The following is a 22,507-nucleotide window of genomic DNA, read 5'->3' as shown; positions in this document are numbered from 1 at the left end:
GCTCCTCTGAGTCTCGTGGGAGAGCTCAAGCCTTGGGGCCACCCCAGGGCACATGGAGGTGGGCTCCAGGGTGTTACCGGAGTCTGTCGTGCCCCCGTGGAGCTTGAATCGCAGCCCGGCGGGGTCAAGCATTACGATGGGGACTTTCCAGAAGAACAGGCTGGAGTTCCCAGCTTCCTGAGAGGAACAATGGGGGACAGGAGCGGGGGGCCCCCGCAGCAGCCGGTACATCCTGTCTACAGGGCTCACAGGGCTTCTAAACAAACAAATGCTGTCCTCCATGGTGTTCCCTTTCCTTCTATGGTGAGCTCTCCGCTGCAGGCTTGTGGGCTCTGCAGTCCTCAGAACAGCCCCTCTGCTGGTCCCTCGGAACCACGACATCCCCACTCGGAGCTTAGCCGCAAGATCCAAAGCCAAGTAGTTGGGGGAGGCCAGGTGGGCTCATGGACTGCCCTGCGTGGAGCTCCCTGGCTCCCGGGGACCCATTTCTAGGTCTCCAGAGGGCTGTCTGCTCAGAATCTCTGGATCCCGGGCAGGAAATGGCATGTCAGAATCTGACTCCAGGAGGAGAGCAGAGTCCAGGGCAGGTCTGGATATGGAGGGATATGTGTGTTTGGCAGGGCTGTCTGGTGTCAGAGCCGAAAGCGCCTCAGAACGGCCTGGTCAAGCCCAGACCAGTCCCCACACTGAGGAGAGGGGTATGAGGTCTGGAGAAGGGAAAAGTCCTCTTTCCAAGCCAGTGTTGGCTGAGCAGTTACTGACTGATGACCCCACCCGGCCTGGGGCTCTGGCCCCTCTGCCTACGTTTATACATGGGAATCCTCACTCTGCCTGCCCCCTCCCTGTCCAGCAGCAGCCTGGAAGCCTCTACATACCCCAGGTCCTTCTGGGGCAGCTCCCCTTGTTGAGCCCACTGTTGTAACGACAGCCCCCATGTGGTCCTCTGTCAGCCCGGGCACAGAAAAGATTGCCACTAACAAACAGGGAATGAGCCTCGACATGGACTTTTTATTGGATGACCGGGTCCTGGGTTGGCTGGTAGATCACAGAGCATCAGTATCCTGAGGCACGCATCTCTGCTGAGGGGGTCCCAGTGGCCGGCCCCCTGGGAGGAGGCCAGGCTCACAGTGGACAAAGCCACCCCAGAGTGGTGGGTTCTGCCTGTGACCCCCACTGGAGGACCAGCGCTCCCCGCCCTGGGCTCCTGCCAGCAACATCCTCTGTTCCTATGTCACATGGGGGAGTAGGGTGCAGTGGAGGGGAGGGGGCCAGGGAGGGACAGGCCCAGAGGAGAGAACAGAGAGGGGAAAGAGCCTGAGGAGGCCCCTCATTGTGCCTTCCTTCGGGCACCCTCCTGCAGTCAGACAGGTGCAGACCCCAGGGCAGGATGGGGGTGTCCACCTGCGCTTGAGGGTTGGGGGTGTGAAGGCCTGGCAGTGAGAGGGAAGAGGAGTGGCATGTGCTGGGTGTCCCCAGGGAGAGCACCCTTGGGACAAGGTAAGGCGGGGAGAGGGGGCCCCCAGAGCCACCTGTTTCTTCTCACCCTGGCACATGTTGGGGGAGCCGATGGCCTTTTCACGAGGGTGCATGAGACACAGGACAGATTGAGTGCTCCCACCTGCCTGTGGGTCCTGGCACAGGGCGGTGGGTGCTACACACAGAGACTAACACCAGCCCTGGTCGGTGGGGGGACTCCCTCAGGGTTGGCTGTTGGTCCCGATCAGGAAGGGCCTGGGGTCCTAGCCCCAAACCCCACCTTCCAATCCTCTTGTCAAACAGCACAACCCCAGGGACGAGAATGGTTGCATTTCCTTAAAAACCTGTGTTTTGTTAAAAACTAACTCTGAAAGTGAAGAATATATCAAAAAAGGCATTCTTTTCTCCATTAAGCATCACTCATTCACAGAGGATTTCCTGAGCGCCGCAGCATGCCCTGACCCCTGTGCTGGGGCGTGGGCCTCGGGGAGAGGTCTAAGGCACTGACTGGTTCTGCTGGGCCCAGGGCTCCTGCTTCTGGGAAGGGACTCCCACGGCGGGAAGGAAAGAGAGCAAGTCCAGACCCCGAGGACGGGGGAGGCCTGACAGACAAATCCACCGCCGGACAGAGGGAGCCTTCAAGAGCAGCCCGAGAGCAGCCAGCCCAGGCCTGCCGTGAAAGGGAGGGGCAGCTGGGCTGCAGGTGGACCCGGAGGACATGGGGCCCACTCTGCTAGAAGCCACGAGGGCGGACACTGGTTCTACGGCCGGAGGCCCAAGAAGGCTGTGGTCTGGCCAGGCCTGCCCTAGGAAAGGAAGGGGGAGGAGACGGAGAGATTTGTCAGGCCGTCCACACTCTGGGGGCAGAGCCAGACCTGATGTCTCCCTCGAGCTTTGGCACACGGGAAGGAAGGCACCCTGCTCAGCGCACTGGTAAGCAGAGGCGGCTCAGGGCCAGCCATCCCAGCCAGGCCCTTCCAGGCCCCCACTCAGCATCGCTCTCCTGGGGACCTTCCCATGGCCTGCAGGCCTCCGGGGGCTGTGCTGACCGGAAATTGCAGGTGCCTTGGCGTGCAGACTCCTACCCCAACCCCAAGTTGGCCAGGGTATCCCCCTCCCGTGCTAGGGCTGCCAGACTCGGTGGGCACGAGTGGGCAGAAAAGTTTCCCTGCCCTGAGCAGAGCCTCCCTGCCCCTCCACCACAGTCCCATGACATCCTAGGGGTTTGGGCTCCTGGTGAACAAGCCTCCCACGTGTCGCCCCCTCCCATCCACGCGGCTGAGACAACCGAGGCTCCAGTTCCTCTGGTGACCTTGCTCTCTGCATTGTGCAGGTTCTATGACCCCGCAGGCCCTGAGAACAAGGAAGAAGGCAGTATAGGGGTCCTCTGATCTGGGCTTCCACCCTCCCTCCCTTGGGAATAGGTTGGTTCTGGCCCTGCAGGGCAAAGCCTGCTCCTCACCAGACGCCCCTCTAGGGGAGAGGGTCTGTTGGCCCAGGAACAGCCTGGGGGCTGGGGGTTGGTCAGAAGAGGCTGGGGGCAGCCTGGCCAGGTGCGTCATGGTCCCGGATGTACTGCAAGATGTCCATCTCATCCATGGCTTGGATCTGCTGCTGCTGCTTCCGCTGCTGCGTGGCTGCAGCCTCAGGTGGACCCGCTCTGGGGGGCATGGCTGGCTTTCTGGGCAGCGCTGGCTTGGCGGCCACTGGAGGCTTGGGCTTGGGCCGGGGCTTGGGCTGAGGTTTGGGCTCAGCCCCCAGGTTCAGAATCTGGTCCAAGTCCTCTTCAACTCTAGAGAAGCAGAGGGAGAAGTCCTTGGGCAGAGCCTGCTGCAATAGGAACAAGGTTCCCCGGCCACTGCAGGGCCCCGCAGGGCACTGTCCCCCCTCCCTCCTGCCACACGCCACCCCCCCAGCCTGGCCCTCCTGCCCGCCCCGCCCCACCCCACCCCTGGGGAGGAATGGAAGGGCAGGCCTCTCCTTCTGTGTAGCCCCACAGCCTGGGATAAGGAGAGCTGACCCCTCAGCATCCTCTGCAGAATGGCTTCTTGGGGGACCCCACCCTAGATAAGCCAGCTTCCTCAGGTGACTTTTCCTTCAGCCCCTCAAGAAGTTAATAGCTGCCACATGCGGAGCTCCTGCTCTGGGCCAAGGAGCTTGTTTCATCCCCTGACGACCTCTGGGGATGTTCAGCCCCATCTTCGCTCAGCAGAGGTGGATGCTCAAGTCCCAGGAAGCTGAGCCACCTGCCTGAGGTGACAGCATGTGATGGGCCCCAAGTTGGAACCAGGAGAGCTGACGTCAGGAGCTGAGCTCTCATCCAGATCCAAGTTTGGCAAGAGAAAGAATGAATGAGGGGCTCTGAGCAGTGGTGGGGAGGTGTCTGCCTACTCATGGTGTCGCCTGGTGGGCCACCTGTGTGTTGGACAAGCTGCCTCCCACCCTGCAGGGCTGGAGCTGGCCACACCCTGGACCGGACAGCCCATCAGTGAATGGGACTGAAGGTCAAGGCAGGGTGACAGTCACATGGGACCAGCCCAAGTCCTTAATGGCAGGAAAGAAAGTCACCCTGCTCTGCACTCTGTCTAAGGGAGCGCCCCCTCTCAGCGCTACCACACATCACAGCCATCTCCCATCCATTAATTCATCTAGTAATCAAAGACCCTGATGCTGGGAAAGATTGAAGGCAAAAGGAGAAGAGGGCAGCAGAGGATGATATGGTTTGTTCAATTCAGTTCAGTCGCTCAGTCGTGTCCGACTCTTTGCGACCCCAAGAATCACAGCATGCCAGGCCTCCCTGTCCATCACCAACTCCCGGAGTCTACTCAAACTCATGTCCATCGGGTCGGTGATGTAATCCAGCCATCTCATCCTCTGTCATCCCCTTCTTCTCCTGCCCCCAATCCCTCTCAGCATCAGGGTCTTTTCCAATGAATTAATTCTTCACATGAGGTGGACAAAGTATTGGAGTTTCAGCTTTAGCATCAGTCCTTCCAACGAACACCCAGGACTGATCTCCTTTAGGATGGACTGATTGGACCTCCTTGCAGTCTAAGGGACCCTCGAGAGTCTTCTCCAACACCATAGTTCAAAAGCATCAATTCTTCGGCGCTCAGCTTTCTTCACAGTCCAACTCTCACATCCATACCATACATGACCACAGGAAAAACCACAGCCTTGACTAGATGCACCTTTGTTGGCAAAGTAATGTCTCTGCTTTTGAATATGCTATCTAGATTGGTCATAACTTTTCTGATGGTTAGACCGCATCAATAGCATCAGTGGTTAGATGACTCACTGGACAGGAATCTGAGCAAACTCGGGGAGACAGTGAAGGGCGGGGAGCCGGCCATGCTGCAGTCCACAAAGGCAGCAAAGGAGCAAATACGACTCAGCAATCGAACAACAACAATCCCGAGACACTACCTGGTAGCAGATAGCAGCTCCGTTTTGCAGATGTGAAAACTAGCGGCACAGAAAGGTGAAGGGCCCGGCCGGGGGCCCACAGCCAGCTGGGGACGAGGGAGGGAGGGCACAGGCACTGGAGACAGGAGACCAGGGGGCCTCACACAGGCCACATGGCCTCTCCAAGCTTTGGTTCCCCATCTGCCAAATGGGAACAAGCGGCATCACCCCCACAGGGCTGTAATTCCATATGCAAGACACACAGTCCAGCAGGCAGAGTGCAGTTACCTTCCTCATCCTGCCACTACCCCCTGCCTGGCCCTACATCTCCCCGCCTGTGAACTGGATCCAGCTCAGACACCGGCTGGGCCGAGTAAAGGCAGGAGCAGAGGGGCGGGGTCTCTGGTCAGAACAACTCCTGGCCACACAGGACCTGACAGAGGCCTGCATGAGGGTGCAGGTGCCCTACCTGGGAGGGGCTGACTGCCAGGTACCAGCTACTGAAGGAGCTGTCACCTGCCTGCTTCCCGGGTCAACCTCCCATGACCAGGAGAGTGCAGAGCTTCCTATGGAGGGCAGAGAAGTGAGCAAAAAGGGGTCCTTCAGACCCAGAGCGACTGGCCCATGCCAGGCCTTGAAGGAGTGACTTCCAGGCAATCCCTGAAGGTATTACTGGGAGACAGGCTGCTCCTGGCGAGCTCAGCTCAGCTGTCCCAGCTCCCTCCAAGTGGCTGCCCTTCCTCAAGCTCCCCTGGACAGGTGCTGGCACATCCCATGTCCTCCACCGGAGGCTGGGTACCCAGAAAAGTTCTGAGAGGCTGAACTACTTTCAAACAAGGAAACAGAGTGGCAGCTAAAAGCTTGCATCAGAATTCAGGATTTACACTGCCTGGCATAGCAGTGATGCTCTATAGCTAACCAGAAGCTGGATTTGCTGAGTTGGGAGGTGGGGCAGCTGCACTGGGGATCCAGGTGGCCACCCAGCACCCCTCACCAAGCACCCCATTTCCAACTGGGCTCCCTGAAAGTGAAAGTGTTAATCGCTCAGTCATGTCCAACTCTTTGTGACCCCATGGACTGTAACCCACCAGGCTCCTCTGTCCATGGGATTTTCCAGGCAAGAATACTGGAGTGGGTTGCCATTTCCTTCTCCAGGGGATCTTCCTGACCCAAGGATCGAACCCAGATCTCCCTCACTGCAGGCAGTTTCTTTACCACTGAGCCACCAGGGAAGCCTGGGTTCCCTGAGTCATGGCTAGAAATAGCTCCCACTGATGCATGGTTCAGCTCCTCTCTCTTCCAGGCCCTGAAGGCATGAGGCCAATCACTGAGGGGCTGGAGAGAGGTCTGAAGACCCCTGGCCCACTCCTCCTCCCCAGGTCCCTGCAGAGGACAGAGCTCAACTGAATACCAAAGCTGGGGCCCCATGGCAAGAAGGAATGGGGGTGTCTCAGACTCCAAACCCTATTCAAATGCTCCCCCCGTCAATACTGCTTGGGAGGGCTGATGCCAGCTGTGGAATGAACGGGTGAGGAAAGCATTGGAGGATGAAAGAATATGAGAAAGTTCATCATAAAGACACCTGATCACCACCTGGAGAGTCCCAGGACGCACACAAAGAAAAACAAAATATGGTTCCTGCTCTCAAGAGGGTAATTCCTTCTTCACCAGATGTCTGACGGAGTGAAGGCAGGGCCACGGACTCACATTCTCTAAAGCAGTGACTCCCAGAGTGGCCTGGGGGATGTAGGAGGCATTACTCACGAGAGGGTCCCAGGGACCAACTGGAACGTGAAATGCCATGTGGTCTTCCCCTCGAGCCACGTGTGCCCACACAGTACAGGTGCAGAAAGCCCTGCTTAACCCTGGTGTTGCCCCAGCCCTCTGGCCACAGGAAGCCTTTGAAGGTGATACCTTTCAACACCCCCAACCCAGTGTTCTACAGAATGTGGTCTGAAAGAGTGTGTGTGTCTGTGTGCTGAGGTCTCACTCTGGTATGTCTGTGTATGTCTGTGTGCGTGTTTGTGCAGGCTGAGGTCGTACTGGGGTGTGTGTGTATGTGTGTGTGTGCGCGTGCGCATGTACGCTGAGGTCACATTGGGATGTGTGTGTGTGTGCATGCGTGTCTGTGTGCTGAGGTCGCACTGCGGGGTGTGGGTGTGTGTATCTGTATGCATGCTGAGGTCACACTGGGATGTGTGTGTGTGTGTATGTGTGTCTGTGTGCTGAGGTCGCACTGTGGTATGTGTCTGTGTGTGTGCATGCTGAGGTCACACTGGGATGTATGTGCGTCTGTGTTTATGTGCTGAGGTCACACTGCGGTATGTGTCTGTGTGTTTGTGCTGAGGTCACACTGGGATGTGTGTGTGTCTGTGTGTGTGTCTGTGTGCTGAGGTTGCACGGCGGTGTGTGTCTGTGTGCTTGTGCTGAGGTCACACTGGGATGTGTGTGTCTGTGTGCTGAGGTCACACAGGGATGTGTGTGTGTGGGTGTGTGCACGCTGATTTCACACTGGGATATATGTGTGTCTGTGTGTGTGTGTCTGTTTGTGCTGAGGTCACACTGGGATGTGTGTGTGTGTGTATGTGTGTCTGTGTGCTGAGGTCGCACTGTGGTATGTGTCTGTGTGTGTGCATGCTGAGGTCACACTGGGATGTATGTGCGTCTGTGTTTATGTGCTGAGGTCACACTGCGGTATGTGTCTGTGTGTTTGTGCTGAGGTCACACTGGGATGTGTGTGTGTCTGTGTGTGTGTGTCTGTGTGCTGAGGTTGCACGGCGGTGTGTGTCTGTGTGCTTGTGCTGAGGTCACACTGGGATGTGTGTGTCTGTGTGCTGAGGTCACACAGGGATGTGTGTGTGTGGGTGTGTGCACGCTGATTTCACACTGGGATATATGTGTGTCTGTGTGTGTGTGTCTGTTTGTGCTGAGGTCACACAGGGATGTGTGTGTGTGGGTGTGTGCATGCTGATTTCACACTGGGATATATATGTGTGTCTGTGTGTGTGTGTCTGTTTGTGCTGAGGTCACACAGGGATGTGTGTGTGTGGGTGTGTGCATGCTGAGGTCACACTGGGATGTATGTATGTGTGTGTGTGTGTGTCTGTGTCTGTATGCTGAGGTCGCACTGCGTGGGGTATGTGTCTGTGTATGTGTTTGTGCTGAGGTCACACTGGGATGTATGTGTAATGGATTTAATATTGATACAAATGAGGCCCAAAGGTCCCACCGGCTCTGCCCCTGTAGGACACGCTGCATCCTCAGGACAGCAGAGGCTCCCAGGGCTGACCTTCCCTGGGCCTCAGAGTCAGCCGAAACGCAGAACAACAGTCCCAGTTTCTCCCAGGGAGGACCACTGCCAGGACGTCCGCGGCGAGGACGCAAGGATGAGAGCGAACAGCTGCCCGGGGCCTCAGGGACGTGTAATGACAAGGAGCCGTCGCAGTGACTCAGGCCCGGCGGGCACTCAGGGGGGCTAACAGCCCATGGCTGCTAACGAGGGTGTGGATGACAGTCTCCCGGGACTTCCGGCCGGCGCCATGTAACTGTTCCTGGAAAGAGATGGCTCGGCGTCCTGTAATCGCCAGGCTCAGTCTGCATCCCGGGGACGTGGATGACGTGACGATGGGAGGCAGGGACACACGGTGCCGCGGGTGCTGAGAAGGCAGCCCCATGAGCCCAGGGAGAGCCTGCTGGGCCCGAGGCGGCAGGCAGTCTGCCAGCCTCTCCTCCTCCGAGCGCTCAGGGTCCCGGGAAGGTGGGAGGACCGGACTCAGGCAGGCTGACCCGGTTCCTCATCCTGTTACTTGGGACCTATGGCCTTAGGCCAGTTACCTCTCCCACCCTCCACTTTCTGTAAAAAGGAGATAACAGCACCTACGTGGGGGGTGGGGGATGGGGGTGGGGAGAGGATGCTTTTATGAGGATCAAGTAAGATAACACGTAAAGAGCCTGGCACACTTGTCTGAGGCACAGCATGTACCCTGTGGCAATCAGTCTTGCACATTTTGTCAATCAACCTCCCTCTAACAGATTAAGTCTCATTCTCCCTTCTGTAAGATCCCCCGGAGAAGGAAATGGCAACCCACTCCAGTATTCCTGCCTGGAGAATCCCATGGACAGAGGAGCCTGGCAGGCTACAGTCCATGGGGTCACAAACAGTTGGACATGACTGAGTGACTAACACGTTCCCCACTGTAAAATCTGCTGACGGGCCCCTGCTGCTGTCCAGAACATCAGGACTTTGCTCCCTGCGGGGGAGCTGTATGCTACCACGAGTCATTTTTGTTTTCAAACCTATTTATGCCAGTTATACTTTCTCTTGAAATTACATAATTTAATTATTTTTTATATAAACTGCTGGCATAAATGAAGTTCTTTCTAGAACTTGCTAAGCGGCTAACACTCCCTTGACCCCTCCCTCCAGCCTTTCCACTGAATCCCCTTCACTGCCTCCCAATCAATCAGCTCTCATCCACAGGCTCCCACCTTTTTTAAAAAAAATATTTACTTATTTAGCTGCATCAGGTCTTAGTTGCAGCATGTGAGATCTAGCTCCCTCACCAGGGAACAAACCTCGGTTCCTTGCATTGGGAGCTTGGAGTCTTAGCCACCGGGCCACCAGGGAAGTCCTGGGCTCTCACCTTTGATGGGTCAGGATTCCCTCCCTCAGAGCCCAAGGATGCTAAAGTGCTACCACCCGGGGAAGAGTCTGTGGTTCCGTGGTACACACCCCGACCTGGGGAAGCATCACTGGAACAGCTACCTGAACAGTACCTGAACATCACTGAACGGTACCTGAACAGCTCCTCGGAGGCCTCCCTGTGGCCTTCACGGGGTGTGGCTCCGCCACTTTGGGGAGCAGCTGGCAGCAGTAAGGGGTCATCCAGGGGGACAGCTCCACCGAGGTCAGGATCGTCAAACAGCTTCAGGGCTGCAGAGGAGGGAGCGGCAGAGTGGTCAGAGGACGTGCTAGCCTGTCCTGGGCTTCCTGAGGGGTGCAGGGTGGAGACTGTCTGGCCCAACCTCCTGGCCCAGCTGAAAGAAAGGGAGTAAGGTTGCCCCTTTGGTCTGCAAGGCAGAGTGTAGAAGAACCAGGCACTTGTGCAGGCCTGGTACACCTGTGTGCCTAGCCCCGACCCCACCTCCCTGCATGCTGGGCCAAAAGCCACGTGGAGGCACCTCCCTGGTTTCAAGCCCTCAAGGCCTCCTCACTGCTTTGAGGAAGAATCTGACTCCTCAGCTCACTGCCCCCGGCTGCCCAAGCACCCCTCCATCTCTTAGCTCAGCCCCCAGGGCTTGGCCCCGTCTTTCTACAAGCACTCACTGAGTGCCAACCACCAGCTCTGGAAGTCGGGGTCTGCTCCCCATCCCCTCCCAGTCTCAATACTCAGCGCTGCCCTTTGTGACAGGCGACTGCAGCCTCTCTGCCTGGAATTGTCTTTGTCAGCAGCCGTGGCAAACTCCGTCAACCCCTTGGGATCCAGTTCCTCTATCCATCCCTTACTCAAGAAGCCCCTCAGCCTGGGGGTCCCCACGGGCACTGACATTCTGCTCGGACCTGTTATAGGCTGAGACTACCTCGTAATGGTCAGGAGATGTCCTGTCTATCCCATGAGAGACCCCGAGGCCGGGACTGCGTCTCTCTTCAGGCGTTCCTGGGCCCCCACACAGAGCCTGGCCCTCACCAGGTGCCCGGTACCAACTGAATTAATGGGTGACATCAACTCCCTGCCCTGGACGCAGAGCTGGGAGCTGGGGGGACAGGTCAGACCCAGGAGTGAGTGCAGAAGTGCCAGGCCTTCCCAGCTCCAGCTCCACACTGGACCCTCTCATGGGGTCTCTGCAGGGGACACGGAGTCTCCTGTTACAATCCAAGCCATGCAGAGTCCCAGCACCCCCTCTCTATCTGATGCCCACATCTGGCTGTGGAGGTAATAAAGATAACTTTACACCAGTCACAACCCACACTTTTCAAAGCAACAAAGAAAACTACCCTTTGCTTCCGAGGGATGACTAGCATTAACACAGCCCTGGAATGTTCTGGGCTGTGGGGACACAAGGTACAAGACTAGATTTCTCCAGCAGAAAATCCCCACCAGCTGAATCTGTATCATGTCAAGACTGGCATCCTGCTCGTGTGTAGTGGGCCTGACGCCCTTCACAGAGGTTGGTGGGTCACCTGGGAGACACTGAGAGCGAAGGGACACCCTGGAAATCTACTTACGGTCCCCGGGGGGTGAGTCCTCTGCGTGGCCCCGGGGAGAGGGCTTCCTGCCCGGGCCGAAGAGCCCCTCATCAGGATCAACCTCCTCATCAAAGATGGTGAGCCGGGGCGCGGCTTTGGGCTTCACGGCCACTTCGGGACGTTTCTTGGGCTTCTTGGAGCTGGAGAATCACAGACAGAACTTGAGGTAGGGACCTCTCACAAGAGCCCTGCTGGCCCAGGGGCACCCTAGTCAGACCCATACAGGCACGGGGCAGGCTGGCGCTTGTGTCAAGAAGGACCTTGCCAAGAACCTGACAGTGAGAGGGTGAGACGCTGCTGCGGAAGCAGCACAGTCCTGTGCCCAGGGAGCGGCCCCGGTGGAGATGCATGCAGAGATCAGGGGGGCATCTGGACTGCACTACCAGCTGCAGACAACTCCCAGCCCGGAAGGGCCAGCAGGACGGGTCACAGGTCAAAGTACATGGCCTCCGTGCGGGGCGCCCAACCTCGGCAGTCCCTGGAGCCAAACTCAGAATCACTGCACAGACGCTCGGACATGAGGCTGAGTACACAGGAGGCTACCAACCTTAGGGCCTGGGCCCAGGGGAGAACAGAAGGCAGCCTTGGTCAGTGCTGTTTTCCCTGCACAAATCCACCTCTTTGGTGCAACCTCCATTATTCTAGAAAACATTTCAGTTCCACTGAGCAACACTCCACCCCCTTCTTCAGCAAACCCCTCTGGCTCCTCAGAACCCCAATCGGCTCTGCACCCCTCAGGTCCTTTTATGTCTCATGCATCGGCTGGCCAAGGTCTTGCTCTGGGCTGGACACTGCTGCGGGAAACCAGGAGGGGGCTCGAGGGAAGTTTCTGGGCCCTGGGAGGGCTTTACTTCCTGCTCGGGTGGACACGTCAACCTTCAGGGACCCAAAAGCTGCAGACCTACACACGTCACTGGAAGTTATTCTGCCAGTAAATAAACAAACTTGGTTTTATTTTAACAAGATGATCCAGTCCCTGTTGGTGATACCTAAATTAGCCATTTTAAGGTTCCTGCAAAGAACAGAAATAAGCTTTTAACTGGAAGTGGGATTTCCGTGGGCCAATCTGCCTGCAGGGGAGCTCCACTGGACCAGGGTCACCGTCTGGGTTCACGCTGGTGATAACTATGCGGTTGAACTGCGCTGACAGCACCGTACACAAGGGTACAGATTAACCAGCAGCAGATAAAAATAGCAGCAGGGCGGCCCTGGGTGCTGGAAGGCAGGGCGTTCAGAGGCGGCCATTCCCATGGTCTGGATTTAGATGTCTGGGAGAATTTGGGGGTCCTGGCAGAGACGGGGAGAAGCTGGGAAAGGTGGAATGTACCTGCTTGAGGCCGCAGGACCCACACACCTCCACACTCAGGGCCGAGACCCCAGTGGGAAGGTCTCTGTGGGTAGATGAAGAAACAGTGGTTCAGAGAAGCTGGATGTCGGCTCAAAGCTACACAGCAGGGAAGGCCAGAGACTCTCCAGCTACACCCAGTCTCTGCTCTTTCTTCATCCCAGGCACAAGGCAGATAGGCTCCAGCCCCAGGCCACGCCTCTGCCACGAGGCCAGCCCCGGGCCCTGTCCGTGATGCTAGGTGAGGTGAAAGGGGCCTGGGCTCCTCCAGAAACCTCACATCCCCTTCCTCACTCACCTTAAGGAGTCGGGCTATCCTACTCTTCCTGGGATGCTTTTCCCTTCTGTTTCACACTCCCGGCAGAGCCAGGGGAGCACGAATGACTCCTGAGAAGTGGGCACCAGGGAGGCCCTGGCCTTCAGCGCAGGCCAGCCGGAGATGGTCACAGCCAGCCGAGACCCACTGAGTCAGAACCACAGCGACAGGCCTTGGGCACTGATTGTGTCCCTGTGGGCTCTAGTGACCAGCTGTATTTGGGAGCTGGACCAGGCTTTGCTCCATGGCTGACCCTCAATTACCCATTGCAGCCGCCCTTTTCTTGGCCCTGCTCCTGGATTCAGCAGAGGCTGCAGCAGTGAAGCGCGGAGATCCCTTAGCATCCCCCCAGCTGGGGTGCAACCCCCAAGGAGGCAGGGTCGGGCTTGGCCACTCCACAGCCACCATCCGCAGATCCATCTCACTCTGAACCACCAGCTCTGAGACCTCACGTTTGCAGCCTCCCCAGCAGACGGGCCCCCAGGGCAAGAGCTGGGAGCTTCCCACTGACTAGAAACCAGAGGGAGCCCAGAGAGGCAGGAGGGTCTGAAGAACAAAGGAAGAGGGTAAACAGACATGATTGATTATCGCGGGAGAAGCCGCGCGGAGATGGCGATGACTTCCCTTCCTGCACCTATTTCTGGTTCGGAGAGCACAAATGAGGCCTGGCTTTCCCGCCATGTAAGTTTTCCTCTCAAACTGTTCCTGTTTTCCTCCCTGGAGACATTTTTTAATCTTCTGTTGTCTTGAATTGAAATAAGGCGACTCGTAACGGCACATGGGGCTGCTCTGTCAGGCACCATCTGAGCCCCACCCCGTTCCACCCGGGCCGTCCCCGGAGGAGACAAAGAATAGGAAGGGACATGGAGCTCTGACAGGTGAAAGCCCCGGGTCCTGTCCTGGCTGGCCCCAGATTCAGCACCTAGGTGCTCAGTAGTGTGCCTGGTACAGAGGAGATGCTCAATAAATATTAGATGAAGGGATGGATGAATGGAGGGGTGGCGGAAGGATGGACAGATGGACAAACAAATAGGTGGATGGACAAGGTGAGAGTACACCTCTAATTCAGACTTATTTCTATGTCCTCCCCCCGGGAGGGAGGAATGGGAGGGAAGAGAGAGGGGATGCCAGCAGACAGAGACTCTCTGTCCCATAGCTCCTCCTCTCAGGCACCCCAGCTGGTCTCTCCAGCAGCCCCTTGCCCTTCTGTAGGGAGCTCATCCTTTCACTCCCAGTGCCTTCTATGGCCCAGTGCTCAGTAAGTGCCTCCCAAGGGCAAGACCCTGTGCTTGGTGACGAGAGCACAGAGACAAGAGACTTGGCGCTGTGCTTGGAAGCTCAGAGCCGAGCAGAGTCACAGACACATGCCTGTCATCACCACATGGGGCAACTGGACAGCCGGAGCCCAGAGGAAGGAGTCAACCCAGCCTGAGGGCTTCTGAGAAGAGGTGGCGGAGGGGTGAGCTGAGATCTCAGGGGCTAAGGGCAGAAGACTGACACAGGCAGAGAGGCCCTCAATCTGGGAGGGGCTGCGGCAGGTGTGACTCAGGCAAGATCGGGTCCCCCGTGGAATCTCTGCTCCTGGTCTAGGGAGAAATGATCAGGCCCCAAATGGGGCAGACAAAAGCAGGGAGAATGTCAGCGGGCAAACTGCCGGTAAATGCGGACAGCTGAAGTGACCCGAGGGTAGAAGGGACAAGTGAGGATGGTGCTCAATTCTGATTCAACGATAGGATGGGCGTTTCACGTAAGGTGTCACTCCGACTCCAAGCCTGTTCCTGCCCCTCGCTCACAGGTCATATGAACATAGACTGAGGCTGCACACATGGGCCACGGTCCTGGCACGCCCTCCATTCCCCTCTCAGCTCCACCTGCATCCACCCATCTGTCCACAGGACACACCACCCAGCTCTGCCTAGCCCGTTGCTGGCCATAAAGCGTTTCCCCCACCGCCCTCTCTCTCCTCTAAAGGAAGGCAGGTAGATCAGGCCAGTCACCGGGGATGGGGCAGCTGAGCATCAAACAGAGGGGTCTGCAGTGGACAGAACGGCAGCTCCTGACCCTGGGAGGGTTGTGGGAGGTGGTGGTGGTGGTTGGGGGCAGTCCCTGGACGGGTACAGGCACGTGGAAGCGTGCTCCTGCAATACACTTGTGTGTGCACGGACAGATGTCAGCTTTCCTGCCGTGTGTGCCTGATCGAAGACAGATGTCCTGGACAGGCCGCATCCTAAGCTTGAATGAGAGGTGGCAGGTGCCACGGTTGACAGCTCTAACAGGCCGAGGAACAGCCCTGCTCCACGGGGCTCAGGCGGCCCCGTGACAGTGATTGACACCAGCGCGTCCTCCCCTCCGGCCACCCAGGGGGCTTGTGTCACTGTTCCCGGCGCACCTGCCCCCGTGGTAGACCCCTGGGGGGAACCAAGAGCCCCAGGACCCGTGGGTACCGAGTGACAGAGGCATCTCTTAGACTAAACGGAAGATGGCGGGTACCTCTAAGCGAAGGATCACACACAACATGACTGTTAACTTTCAAAGTCAGGGTGATGCTAAACCACACACAGAAATTGACCTCTTTTCCAAGCACATAAATTTCCTGCTTCAAAATAAGGCACTTTTCATCTTAAATTTATTTTTTGTTTTTTTGTTTTTTTTTCAATTAGAGAAAATTCTCAGCATGCCAATAAATGAAACTGTGAAGTTCATTCCAGGACAATGTTATCCTCAGCAGCACTGGGCAATAGGCTTCCACGGTGATTGGATCACCATGAAAATCCTGGAGGAAAGGCATTGATGCTATGGACACACGTGGGCCTCGCTGGGACAGGGGTTCAGGGACACAGTGGACAAAGGGATAGGCAAGAGCCCTGTGAAAACACTGAGGTGGGAAGGGCTTGGCAGGTCCAAGTGCCCAACAGCTGGATGGCAGGTACATGGAGGGAGGAGGAGGAGGGTCTGAAGCAAAGTCAGGGCCAGGAGAGGTGGAGGGGGCTTCTGATCGTTCCTGAGAGAGGACTCCTGGGAAGGGATTCAGAACCTGTGTGTGACCCCAGGTTGGTCATTTCACTCTCTGAATGTTTCCTTATCTGTCTGGTGGGAATAAGGAATGCTTCAGAAACTGCAAAGTGGAGCCCAGATGCCATCTTGCTGGGCAAAGCAGAGGCCTATGATCACAGGAGGACGTCTAGCTCACACTGTGTTTCAACCCAGCAGACTTCGCCCTGGGCCTGAAGAAGTAAGCTGGCTGGATCATGTGGCTACTCTGGACGCCCATTGTTTGCTGTTTTCCCAGAGTCACCCTCTCAGCAGCTCCACCCTGCCTCTCCAGGACCTCAGAGACCTCTCTCTCTTCTCACTCACGGGGGATGCCATTTCTCTCTCTCTGCACAGGGGTCAAACACTGCCCCTCACCTGGCCCAGCAGCAGCACCACCAAGAAACCAGGGCAGCCTGGCTCTGCCACCCCATTGCTGGTCACCCCCACAACGGCCCTAAGAGACTGAATCCAGATACAAGACAGAACTCAGCGCCCAGCCTGCAGCAACTGGCCCAGGAAGCCTCACTCCAACCTCTGCAGCGAGTGACCCCAGTGGCCAGGTGATTAACAGCTGCCATCTTCTCCAGTCTTTCCCAGGGGTTCCCTGGTGGCTCAGACAATAAAGCTTCTCCCTGCAGTGCAGGAGACATGGGTTCGATCCCTGGATCAGGAAGATCCCCTGGGGAAGGAAATGGCAACCCTCTCCAGTACTCTTGCCTGGAAAATTCCATGGACTGAGGAGCCTGGCAGGCTACAGTCCATGGGGGTCACAAAGAGTGGGACACGGCTGAGAGACTTCACTTTCTTTCCTTCTTTTCCTAGTCTTTACCCTGCTTATCACTTTCTAGGCCCACGACAAAGCCGAATATGCTCACCTGACCAATCGTACAGGACACCCCACTTCCAGTTAGGCCTTTGGTTTCCCCATGTCAACAGCCTCCAATAGGGCAGACTAGAGTCTTCCCGTTTGCCACCAGCCATCTCTCCCACTCCCTACCTGTCTATGAGTCTCTGTAAAAGGGTGGCTGAACTCTCCCTTGCTACGGCCCACCATGAATAAACGGCCTTTGCTGCTTCTCATATGGATGGTCTTTGTTTATTCAAACACCCCCCACAACACTCCAGATGCTGGTATGACCAGTGGATGCTGGCAGTCCCTGCAGTGGAGAATACCCACCCCCACATCACCCACCATGGAGATGAAATGGACCGGGGAAAGTCAGCTCCCAGCACAGGTTAGGGCTCAGTAGGCAGTGACAGGGTAAGTCCTGGCCAGTAGGCAGGAGGCCGAGGCTCCTGCCTGGATGGTGCCCCAGACTGCGTAATTTTGGAAAGGTTCCTCTGTTGCAACCACCTAGATGCTGGAAATCAATCCTGTATATACACTGGAAGGACTGATGCTGAAGCTGAAGCCCCAATACTGTGGCTACCTGATGTGAAGAGCCAACTCATTGGAAAAGAAGACCCTGGTGCTGGGAAAGATTGAAGGCAGAAGGAGAAGAGGGAGACAGAGGATGAGATGGTTGGATGGCATCACTGATTCAATGGATATGAACTTGGGGAAACTCTGGGAGATGGTGAGGGACAGGGAGGCCTGGCGTGCTGCAGTCCATGGGGTCACAGAGTGGGACAGGACCTGGCGACTCAACAACAACAAAGATACGAAGGAGAAGGCCTTTGTGAGCACAACTCCCAGGGCTGATATTCACATATCAACAGGAAGTGGAAAAGCTGCCTTTTTCATTTTAATTGTTTAAATACCCAAAGGCTTCTGGCTTCTTCAGAGGAAAGGAAACTTGAAGTAGTGATAATATCATACAAAGGAAATTTCCTGTATTTCATCCCATTTTATCTTTACAGCCACTAGGCCTGGACTTTACCTCTAATTTACAAAGAAAGAAACTGGAGGCTCTGGGAAGTCCAGCAACCCGCCCAGTGTCCACCGGCTGCTAACTGACAGAGCTGGAACTTGAACCTAGGACGGTCAGCCTCCAACCCTGCTCTAGAGTGACCGTATACTCTAGTTTTTCCAGCTTCTGAAGTGGCTTTCAAACCACACTCAGGGGCCCTGACCTCCTGCAGAAGTGCCCATGGCCACCAGAGAGGTGGGATGAGGCTGAGGAGACAGAGATCCAGAGCCTGCTACCCTGTCCCAACCTGGGCCAATTCGACTCCACGTGTTTTATCCATCAGGGTTCTGTATGCAATTTCTGTTGCCCCAAAGCATCTGCTACTCGATGAAAGAAGTGGAAGGCGCTGTTTTCCTGTGTTGCCCCTGACAGTATTCATTCCGGCCAGACTCTGCACTGCTGCGGATGGAGAAACACAGCTGGTGCAGCATGCCTGGGTGGGGGAGGGGGGTGCTGTGGTCACCCCAACGGCAGCTGTTACTGCAATCACCGTGACGGCTCTAGGGTGAGCCGAGGGTGCCCACTGTGCCCCCTGCACCCTCACTGTTTGGTCCCAGGACAGATCAAGGGTAAGTGCTGTCTGTGGAGGTACAGTGAGATGCCACCAGCCCCGGGCCACAGCCCCAGCAGTGATCAGGAAGAACGGACCTCTAGCAGGTGACCAGAGAGGGAAACCCGGGGGCTGAGAGTAACAGGAAGGCCTCCCTGAGCCTGCCTCCTAGAAGCCTCTGAAGGCAGCAGAGCCTGGGGGCTGGCGGGGCTGCTCTCTGCTGCGTGCCCTCCTGCTTCTCCAAGACTTTTGTTAGGCTTAGTTTTGGGGGCCCCTCAGACGTGAATTTGCCTGCAGAGCACGTCAGGAGCTTGTGAAAACACAAGTTCTAGGGCTCCACCCAGGTTCCAGGGGGGCCTGTGAACCTGCATTTCTAACCAGCTCCAGGGTGGTAGAGAATTCCCAGCTGGGCTCTGCTATCCTAGGCGGGGCTAGAATACTACAGGGCCCTAAGCCCAAGGGTGAAAGATGCACTATTTAGAAAGAGGCCTCCAAGGAGAAGTGGCCACGCTCCTGTCCTTAGGGGCTGCCTCACTTTTAAATCTTGGAAAAAGTATTAACAGTTAGGTGAGGCGATAGGTGTCAGCTGACCTTAGCATGGTGATCGTTTCGCATTGTAGGTGTATCAACATTGTACCCTTTAACCTTACACAATGCCATAGGGCAACTTCATCTCAATAAAGCTGGTGCTGTTGGTCATTCAGTCGTGTCTGACTCTTGCAACCCCATGGACTGCAGCCCATCAGGCTCCTCTGTCCATGGAAATCTCCAGCCAAGAATACTAGAATGGGTTGCCATTTCTCTTTTCGAGGGGATCTTCCTGACCCAGGGATTGAACCAGGTCTCCTGCACTGCAGGCAGATTGTTTACCATCTGAGCCACCAGGGAAGCCCCTAATAAACTTGGGGGGTGGGGAGGGTGGTTGGATGAATACACCTTGGTTAGTAGATCTGGAGCTACCTGGCAATGTGCGAGAAGGTTTCAAAACCGCACAATCATCCCAGAGCAGAAACTTCATCCAAATATAGGAAGCAAGACATTTTTATGCTAAAATGCATATGGTCATTTTACAAAAGATAAAACAACATTCAGATAAATTATTAGGACAAAACACACAATTCACATCCCAAAGAAATGTCCAGCCTCACCACTCCAGGCCATGGCCCAGGGCCTGGGTGCTTGCTCCCCATCCTCTGAGCAGACAAGCCCGGACAGCGGGAAGCCCAGTCTCACAGGACAGCGTGTTCATGCAGGAACCAGCCTGTCCCTCGGGAAGCTGAGGGTTCTCAGGGACCTGGGAGGGAGGGGAGTTCCCTGAGCACTGGGGGAAGAGCAGGGGGCAGCGGGTCTTGCAGATGAGTAGGCTTTGGAAAAGCAGAGAGGATATCCCAACACAGGGGAAATTAAATCTCTAAAGACCCCTTCACTGGAGAGGCACACCCAAGACCCCTCACAGAGCTTTTGGGACCTTGCTCTGGGGCAGGCAGCTGGGGGAAAAGCTCAACAGAATAAACACTCTATACACGAACAAGTTCATCATTGCCCGTAACTGCAAAAACCTACAGAAAACACCACAATGTCCCCAATGCCATTTACAGCACATTAGTCTGATGCACTAGCATCAAGTTAGGAAAGTAGAAGTCTATTTATTGACATGGAAAGACCTAGCTGGAAAAAAAAAGCAAATTATGGAACGGTGCACATTAACACAATCCCATTTTGTTAATACAATATGAGGTTCATGACATTGTACAGGAGGCAGGGTGCAAGAGCATCCCTAAGAAAAAGAAATGCAAAAAGGCAAAATGGCTGTCTGAGGAGGCCTTACAAATAGCTGTGAAAAGAAGAGAAGCAAAAAGCAAAGGAGAAAAGGAAAGATATACCCATTTGAATGGAGAGTTCCAAAGAATAGCAAGGAGAGATAGGAAAGCCTTCCTCAGTGATCAATGCAAAGAAATAGAGGAAAACAATAGAACAGGAAAGACTAGAGATCTCTTCAAGAAAATTAGAGATACCAAGGGAACATTTCATGCAAGAATGGGCTCAATAAAGGACAGAAATGGTATGGACCTAACAGAAGCAGAAGATATTAAGAAGAGGTGGCAAGAATACACAGAAGAACAGTACAAAAAAGATCTTCACGACCAAGATAATCACGAAGGTGTGATCACTCACCTAGAGCCAGACATCCTGGAATGTGAAGTCAGGTGGGCCTTAAGCATCACTATGAACAAAGCTAGTGGAGGTGATGGAATTCTAGTGGAGCTGTTTCAAATCCTGAAAGATGATGCTGCGCAAGTGTTGCACTCAATAAGCCAGCAAATTTGGAAAACTCAACAGTGGCCACAGGACTGGAAAAGGTCAGTTTTCATTCCAATCCCAAAGAAATGCAATGCCAAAGAATGCTCGAACTGCTGCACAATTACACTCATCTCACACACTAGTAAAGTAATGCTCAAAATTCTCCAAGCCAGGCTTCAGCAATATGTGAACCGTGAACTTTCAGATGTTCAAGCTGGGTTTAGAAAAGGCAGAGGAACCAGAGATTGCCAGGAGCCAGCACGGGAGATCCCACCCATGACAATGTCATGTAGGACTTGAGGGACTCCCTGGGCCGATCCCACCCATGACAAGGAGACCTGACAAGCTGCAATTCATGGGGTCGCAAAGAGTCGGACACGACTGAGTGACTGAACTGAACTGAACTGAAAATGAATTCTTTTCATAGAAAATTCTGAAAACCTTTTATATGTTAGTAGGAATCTGCCAACTAAAGATGCTTGTGTGGAAAGGCAAGAGTGGCAGAGAAACAAACACTTCATGGCAAATAGATGGGGAAACAGTGGAAACAGTGGCTGACTTTATTTTTGGGGGCTCCAAAATCACTGCGGATGGTGATTGCAGCCATGAAATTAAAAGATGCTTGCTCCTTGGAAGGAAATTTATGACCAACCTAGACAGCATATTAAAAAGCAGAGACATTACTTTGCCAACAAAGGTCTGTCTAGTCAAGGCTATGTTTTTTCCCAGTAGTCATGTATGGATGTGAGAGTTGGACTATAAAGAAAGCTGAGCACCAAAGAATTGATGCTTTTGAACTGTGATGTTGGAGAAGACTCTTGAGAGTCCCTTGGACTGCAAGGAGGTCCAATCAGTCCATCCTAAAGGAGATCAGTCCTGGGTGTTCATTAGAGGGACTGATGCTGAAGCTGAAACTCCAATACTTTGGCCACCTGACACGGAGACCTGATTCATTTGAAAAGACCGATGCTGGGAAAGATTGAGGGCCGGAAGAGAAGGGGACGACCGAGGATGAGATGGCTGGATGGCATCACCAACTCGATGGACATGAGTTTGGTTTTCACCAACTCGATGGACATGAGTTTGGGTAAACTCCGGGAGTTGGTGATGGACAGGGAGGCCTGGCATGCTGCGGTTCATGGGGTTGCAAAGAGACGGACATGACTGAGCGACTGAACTGAACTGAACCAGGAGCACATACCTTCCTGACAAAAGGGCTTTTAAATGTGCTTTTAATTTTTCTATGCTAATTGCATATTATTTGAGTTACAGTTAAAAATGTTCCTAGCAGAGTATTTCCAGCCAAAGGCAGAACTATTCTGGGAGAACTTCACCTTTCTTAGAACTGTGAAATCCCTAAAACAGAAAGTTAAATATGAAAACTGTGTTCCACATGGAAAGTGATGGTGAGGACATTAAGTGAAAAAGCAGAGTATAAAAGGCATGTGTGCTATGTTTGCAGTTATGTGGATCAGCCTGGGACAGGGATGCAAAAAAAAATCTGCAAACAGGAGAGTGGCTGGGTGGTAAGGTTTTTTTTCTATCTTGAGGCACTTTCTAATGGTCTAGTAATGCCTCTTTCCCTAATCAAAACCAGGTTTAACAGACAAAGGAAAACCAGGCTTTGTGCCATGGCGCGCACCCTCCCAGCAGCCCTGCAGTGGAGTAACAGCGCCCCACAGTGGCCATGGCAGGAAGGGCCGACACCTGGAAACGGAGCGCCAGAGCCTGGCCCAGATGGGCGCTCAGGGTCGGGTGGCTGGGAAAGCAGAGATGCTGCATCCACAGAGGAACTGAGAGCACAGGATGGAGAAATGAGCACGCAGAGCATATCACTCCTGCAAAGATCAGAGTGTTCCTCACCGCAGGGTGGGGTGGGCCGCACTGCACCAAGAGGGTTAACAGGCCCACCTGGGGGTCCCAG

The 22,507-nt window shown here is 55.0% G+C and overlaps 1 protein-coding gene across 1 annotated transcript in view; it reads right to left on the bottom strand.

Moving 5' to 3' along the window:
- The window catches only part of HS1BP3 (HCLS1 binding protein 3), a 37,195-nt gene continuing 15,676 nt past the window's right edge, over nt 989-22,507 (bottom strand). Inside the window, exons 5-7 of the mRNA XM_018055593.1 lie at nt 11,108-11,268; nt 9,679-9,814; nt 989-3,268 (exon numbers count right to left, since the gene is read on the bottom strand). Coding sequence (XP_017911082.1) covers nt 3,001-3,268; nt 9,679-9,814; nt 11,108-11,268 — 565 coding nt within the window. The 3' untranslated portion in view covers nt 989-3,000. The remainder of the gene's footprint in view (nt 3,269-9,678; nt 9,815-11,107; nt 11,269-22,507) is intronic.

The sequence above is a fragment of the Capra hircus genome, chromosome 11, assembly GCF_001704415.2.
Source record: "Capra hircus breed San Clemente chromosome 11, ASM170441v1, whole genome shotgun sequence".
Classification (NCBI taxonomy): Eukaryota; Metazoa; Chordata; class Mammalia; order Artiodactyla; family Bovidae; genus Capra; species Capra hircus.
The sequence above is the reverse complement of the archived record's forward strand: the minus strand, read 5'-3'. Positions and strand labels throughout refer to the sequence as shown.